Below are 6,929 nucleotides of genomic sequence, written 5' to 3' on the forward strand. Positions count from 1 at the left end.
ATCCCAGCGTCCCCACTTCACTCATTGTATGACACTCGGCTCATCACGTTTCCTCTTATTGTTTTCTGAACCTAATCGGTTGCAATTGTGAGCGAATTATCCCGAGGGTCAAGTAAATATATAAAGATAGGGGAGTGGCGTCAAAAAGTGTAATTGAAGTTGTGAGCAGTGTGACGACTGGCACCCTTTTCTATCAGTGGCGTGGCCAGTGAGTCATGGCCCCTAGAGCACGGAAGGGAATGGGCTCCTGGCGCTGTGTAATTCAGCAATAATCAGTATTTGGTGGGTCCCTCAAGCCACCGGGCCCCGGTGCAACTGCACCTGCTGCACCAATTGACGCTATGCCCGTTTCCTTCCTTAATAAATAGACACAAAATAGAGACGGCAAGAACAAAACAATCACCTTTATTTCAACTCTTGCCACACTGTAAACCATCTAGCAGCCCCCTTGACAGCCGAAAGGCTCCATAAACAGGCACTGCTCATGAGAATGTATGTACCAGCCTATGGATTCGAACTCCTGTGATGTTCATGAAATTCACATTATCTGACACATAAATGTTCCTGTTTCCGAGGAAAGGCATCTCGAGATTGAAGGGCGGGCGCTCTCGGAGAGACCAAATGTCTTTAAAAAGTGCATTTTTTCTTTAATTTTCACCTTGATCAACATGTAACTGCTCTCTGGGGGGGAGGGGGGGTGATTTATGGGTGGCCGGGGGTCAGAGACAAGGATTTTAGTCAGAATCTCCCAGTTATGTATCACAGACGGACATGATTCTGCCCTCAACCCATGGTCATTAAATGGTTTCGCCCTCTTTGAAACACTTTCAGCCTGCATACATTTTAAATGTGGTCTTACCATCCTAGTAAACCATCCCCTTCCAAACTTGGTTCGCCCTACTCACAACAAATTAATCAGCCTCCCGAAAAAAAATCACCTCTAATGATTGCTAGATGGGCACCCACACAAGCCAGTGTCACCCATTTTCTCTAAGGTGGGTTCACACACCTAAACTGCTTCACTTGCATTGACCTCAAGGGCACCCCTATTGCAAACATGGTTTACTTCCTTCGACTTGAATAGGATCACCTTGACTTGAATGACTTTATTGGTATCACTTCCCCAAACATGGATCACCCATATTGCTGTCAATGATATTGCCCAACCTTGTGGCTCGAGATGGACCCCCCTCCCAAACATGTGTATTTTGAGTTCAAACTGAGCATCCTTGTGTACTACATTGTTCGCTTCTATTTACTTCAGTTGGACCACCCTACCAAACGGGGTGGTATAACCACTGGCTTCCATGGGTTAAACTACCCTATCAAACATAGATCACTCCTATTGACCTCTAAAGGATCATCCTGCCAAAAAACATTCACTTCTAGAAGCTTCCATAGCATCCCCCTCCCAAATGTGGATCATCCGGGTTAACTTCAATGGGATCACCCACCCAAATATGGGCCATTCCCAAGGACTTCAACGTGATAACCCTCGTATATATGCTGCACTCCCACTTACTTCAGTTAGATCACTCTGCCAAACAAGGTTTACCGCAATGAAACACACCCTTCCGAGCATGCTCTCCACTCACTGACTTAAATATGGCCATCCCCAAAAGTGGTTCGGCCGTACTGGTTTCATGAGGATCATTCTCCCAGACATGAAGGAATCCCACTGGATTCGATAGAATCACCTCTCATACTTGCTTCGCTTCTATGGCTATCAGTGCCCTCGCCCTCCCAGGACACCTTGAATCAGGCTCCCAGACCAAGGTGAACTTGGTTTGCTCCCATTGACGTCACTGGGATCGCCCTATAGACACGGGACGCGCCCTCCATGGGAGGTGAACAGATCGAAAGATCTGCTGCGTGCTTCCTTTCTCGCAGTGTAGGGAAGACCAACCGAAGAGCTAAATGTACCCAAACATGTTGAAGGCAGGAGGGGGGATGGCTGGTTTGGTGGGAATGGGTTTGAAGATCACGGGTCGGTAGAGTCTGTGCCCTTCTAGAGCCTCTTTACTCAGGTGTTCCATGTCCAGAGGTGGCGGTGCGTGCTTCCTCCACAGGGCGAGAGCGGGGAAGGCGTGGGGCCCGACAAAGAGTCCCTGTCCGTGGTACTGAAACGGGCAGCAGCCGCAGACACTGCCCATGAAAGGAGCTGCCGGACTCTCCTCTTCTACGGCCCGCGCTACGGCAGTACCTGTGCACCTCTTTCTCCTCTTGCACACGGAGGGCAGAGCCAGGGCCTCTCCGGGGGGTTCTAGTACTGAGGGGAAGCTGGCCGCCAGAAGGCCCGGCATAGGCCTGGGCTCCTCCCAGAAAGAGGCAGGCAGCTGTCTTTTCCTCATGGGCACCTGGTCCGGCCTCTCAATGGTGGTCGGATTTTGGGTGGCATCCCGGGGGAGGCCAGTCTCGACAGTGCCCCCTGCACGGTCTCTGGGTCCCCTGCCTATGCTCTCCGGGGGAAGCCCCCGGATCCGGTCCTCCAGTCCCCTCCTGCCAGGGGGGTCGAAGCTCTTGGTGGGATGGCACCTTGGTATCCTGGAATACTTCTGTGAAAACCTCTTAAGCTGCTTCTGCAGGTACTTCCGGTGGTCCACTGAGCGCCGGCAGGGGGCAGACTTGTCAAGGGCCGCTTTGATGTCACTGGACGCCAGGTTCACGAAATTCAGCAATGTTTTCACCTCGCTATCTGCTGCCATTTCAGACGCGGCTCTTGCGTGAGATTTCCATGAAACAGAAAATAAATCTTGAAGTCCACAAAGTTCTTACAAGGTAAAGATAAAGATTTCTCGTGAACAAAAGTTTCCAAGCCCTCAAAAAGTTTTAAGGACCCAGATTATGTCACAAACCAGCACCCAGTTTGCCATTGCTTGAAAGAGTTTTCATCTCCTGAACAGTGAGTGGTTCCAGGTTACCGAATACACATAAATCCGAAAAAATGTTTTTAGTCCAAGTAAAACCCAAAGTCCAGTGCCGGATCAGGAACAGATCTGTGAACGAATGATTGACATGTTTTGGATTAGTGGTCCGCACAATACATAAAAAAGCAAATTTTTGCTAAATACAGCAATGATTATGTAAAGAATGCATTAAAACACAAGGATATGTGTAAAGAAAGCTCTGGGGCAATGACTTCTATACTTGCCTCTTAAAAAGAGTGAACTGCTGCAGAAGTGGTTGCTTTTCGAAGCCCTCGGGCACGGGCACAGATAGCATGCGGTCGGCACGTGCTCTCCTGTCAAAGGCGAAGCTTATCTGACGTGGGGCGGAGCTTTTACTGTACTGGCCTTTGAGGAAAATACATTAATACACAGTTCGAGGGGCTAATCTCGTTAGGCAGGTAATACCCGACGAAGCTCTCTAAGGGCAGAGCAACTGCGACTGTGGAGGAAGCTGGCGCGCACTTGAGGGGCCTGAGTGCATATCAACGACTTGGAGCTAGGGGGGCTCCCCAGACCAATCAGAGGCCACTTTGTCAACACAAAAGCGTCCCAATCAGGCATGAGGCTTCTTGTTCTGCACATTCTTCCCAGTCACAAATTGTCTCCATGGACACCCCACAAAAAAGGCCGCCAATAAATACCATAATTTCTTTGCTATTTCTCCACCATTCTGCAGCATCCCTCCCATGAGACCCCCCTCCGCACTCCCCTTGGCATCTTTGCCCCCATGCGATACAACATGATATGCTGATGAGCAGAGAAAGGGGAGAGCCCCCTTTCTCTCTTAAAATAAGGGAAAGCTGTCTGGGGGCTGGCAGCGGGCATGGTTCAGTGCCACCGGACAATGCCGCTTTTGGGGGACAGGCCAGTCTGGATTTTTAACTGCTCTTGATCAGGGGTTCTCTTCCCTTGGGGGTGGCGGAGGGGGGTGATGTCAGGAAAGGTAGGGCCGGGACCCATCTCTAAAGAGATGTGCACATATCCATGGGAAGGAGTCCTGGGCGCTGAAGAATCTTGTCTTTGTGCGTGCCCCCTCGATTGAGCCGCACAAAGGCAGAATTACCCATTCAAACGCCGCGCACAAAGGCGCAGAGCCGGGCAGCCCTCCTGCGTTTGTAGTCAAACAGCCGGGGACTTGGATCGAGCCGTCGCGAGGGAGAAAAGGGCGCGGACAAAGCCCATAGAGCGGCCATCAGCAAACATTTTCCCGTGTCATATTAGCGCGGGGGTCGCCATGGCTCCCCCCCGGTCCGGGGACAATGGCACAAGTTTGCACACTCGAGTACTGTCACCCTGCCAACGGGCCGGGGCCGGGCCGGGCTGGCCGGGGGAGGGCATGCCCGCCGCGAGGAAGGCAGGGGAGGGCTGGGGCAAGCGTGTGAAATGCTAATTGAGCTGCGTCCTCCCACTGAGCCAGAGTTCTGGGGGTCTCAGACTCTGGCTTGTGGTACGGGGTCTCGAGCCCTGCTCCGGCTCAGAAACATCCCTCAGCCCTGGGCGCGCGTGGAGCTTGCTCGTGCAAAGGTATTATATACTGTCATAGTGTGTTGCTCTTAAATCTCCACGCGCTTCGGGGCACTACCAGCCAGGATCTTCCAATCACCTGTATTGCGTCTTGCAGCAAGCCCCCCGAATATAAGGCGCTCGAACTTGCCATTGGGGGTTTGCTGCTTATAAGGAACAAATGAAATAAAATCACAAAGCATAGAACCCGATGGTATCTTAGAAACCATAACGCTGCATTAAGTAACATAACGCAACATAACGCGGTACAGAGCAAAGCATAACGCCGCATGTGATAATAGCACATTATGGTTTAAACCAGCATACATTAAAATAACATAACATACAACGGCGGAAATCATAAAGCAGTATGCGATAATAGCATATGACGATATAGTGTAAAGCATATCACAGCATAATGTTGTGAATAAAGCATAGCAACACGCAATAGGTAGCATTGCATGTCATAGATCAAACCACAGCACATGATACGATTTTAAAGCATAACATGCTACAGAGGAAAGTATAACAACACATACAATACGATCGTATAACATGGTACAGTTCAAAGCATAACACAGTATGTGATAGCATCATAACATGGTATAGTTCAAAGGACAACCCCGCGTCCAATAACGTACAATAATATTGCACAACTCAAACGATTCCACAGCATTGAGTAACATAGCATAGTATAACATATGGCATAGCATGACATACTGTACCACAGAATAGGAGGATAACATTATATACATACCACGACATAACAAAACATCAAAGCTTAACATTTAACAAGACATAGCATAGCCATAGCAACGCACAACTCTGCACTCTACGGCATAGCATAGAAAAACATAACATAACAAAACATACAACATAAAATAGTACAGCAAAAAACAAAGTAACATAGCCCATAGCAGGACAACATATCATGTAGTATGGCGTCACTTAATATTCAATATCAAAACATAAGAATCGTCTAGCAGGACACATGGCAGCATGATATACCAAAACATAACCGGGCATATCATACGCCATAGCGTGATATAGTATTCTGTGGCATAAAAAGCCCAGGATCGCATGAATTTGCGAAAATCTTCAAAAATAGCCAATATATTGCCCAAATATGTAATCCTATCTTTGACCACTGGGAACGATACAGTGTGTATACATACTCGAATGAGGTGTTTCTGTGAGTGCTAGAGACACTAGTTCACAAGTTGGGAATGGTCCAGTCATCGGTATGAGCTCATCCACATCAGAGACCCAGGACACCAGTGGGTTAGTTTCAGCGAAACACTGAAGTCTGCGCAAGGCCGGTGCTCTCGGCGCTTCCCCGCAGTGCTCAGTGGCCCGTCGCACTTCAGCGCGCGAGTCGTGGCCGCTTCTATTCTTTCTGCAGCGTAACACAAACGAAGGTTAGGTGTACCCTGTGAAGGGTTTATTTGTATCACGGATAATAATTTCATTACATGCAGCAAGGATGTATCAGGTACACCGTGCACGTGGCAGGAGGGCGTGACATTCTCTGCATGATGGTCAACTCGGGAAGAAGGGGTCATAATGTGTGGCACTGGCCCACGTGCCCGCACTCACCTTCGCGGGTAAGGTTGGAACAGTTCTTGCTCTCATATCACACAGATGACACTAGGCCCTGGCTGTGGTGCTCGGAGCTCACTCAGTACCCCGCAGAGAGCGGTGGGGGCTGCGGGGTGACTGCCCACATTCCAGGAAGGCATTTCCGATCGCTCCGAGGAACAGGCCCCTGGCACAAGTGCATTCCATTCAGCCTTCGACTGGACGCGTAATTGCTTGCTCAAGGTTTCCAACCAAAGCGCACCTGTCGCATATTTTTGAGCAGTTCACGAAAGGTGGCGTAGCTACAATTATGCAGCAGGCGCAGTGGCACCGGGGACCAGAGACTTTAGGGGCTCTTTAAGCACTGGCATCATTGCTGCATTTCACTATCAAACCCGTGTATTAGGAGCCCGTTATCCGTGCTTTAGAACGTAATTTGCAAATTAACAAGCCCCTGGGCCCAAAGTTTTACTCAGAAGGCCACAGCTGGTGCTATTGAATGCCAGGGTGCCCAATACCAAGCTTACCCAGCCTTGATTCCACCTCATGCATCTTTCATCCACCACCAGCCCCTCCCCCCACCCCGCCCTTTGTCTTGGACGTTCAGGTTCTTTTTAATCCCTATTGTCTTTGCCACTGTTTTTCCATCTTTCCCTTCCTCCTTTCCAGTGGCGGCTGCTCCGCTATGTCGGAGGAGCGTCGCCTCACTGCTTTTAAGCAGTGTGAAGAAGACACATACAATGATAACTTTAAGTTATTATCATTTTATGCCTACCCAAAAGCTTCCAGTGGAACACTGATAATCGTTGCCTTAAAAAACATTGGATTGGAAGTTTGACACCATTAGATACCTGGGTGTGAATATTTATAATGAAGAAACAAACCTTGTTGCAGTAAACC

At 49.2% G+C, this 6,929-nt stretch overlaps 1 protein-coding gene across 1 annotated transcript; it reads right to left on the reverse strand.

The window, feature by feature from the left end:
• Nucleotides 1-389: 389 nt before the first annotated feature.
• On the reverse strand, nucleotides 390-3,424 carry FAM181A (family with sequence similarity 181 member A). The gene is made up of 2 exons (XM_085626477.1): nucleotides 3,152-3,424; nucleotides 390-2,996 (listed from the first exon to the last, which is right to left on the reverse strand). Exon 2 carries the CDS (start codon nucleotides 2,703-2,705, stop codon nucleotides 1,914-1,916), a length of 792 nt encoding a protein of 263 aa, XP_085482603.1. The 5' UTR covers nucleotides 2,706-2,996; nucleotides 3,152-3,424; the 3' UTR covers nucleotides 390-1,913.
• Between the last annotated feature and the right edge of the window lie 3,505 nt (nucleotides 3,425-6,929).

This window comes from Triturus cristatus, chromosome 9, assembly GCF_964204655.1.
Source record: "Triturus cristatus chromosome 9, aTriCri1.1, whole genome shotgun sequence".
Taxonomy (NCBI): domain Eukaryota; kingdom Metazoa; phylum Chordata; class Amphibia; order Caudata; family Salamandridae; genus Triturus; species Triturus cristatus.

Bases quoted from the DNA above. Each gene is read 5' to 3' on its own strand.
- FAM181A (XM_085626477.1), bottom strand. From the start codon at position 2,705: ATGGCAGCAGATAGCGAGGTGAAAACATTGCTGAATTTCGTGAACCTG.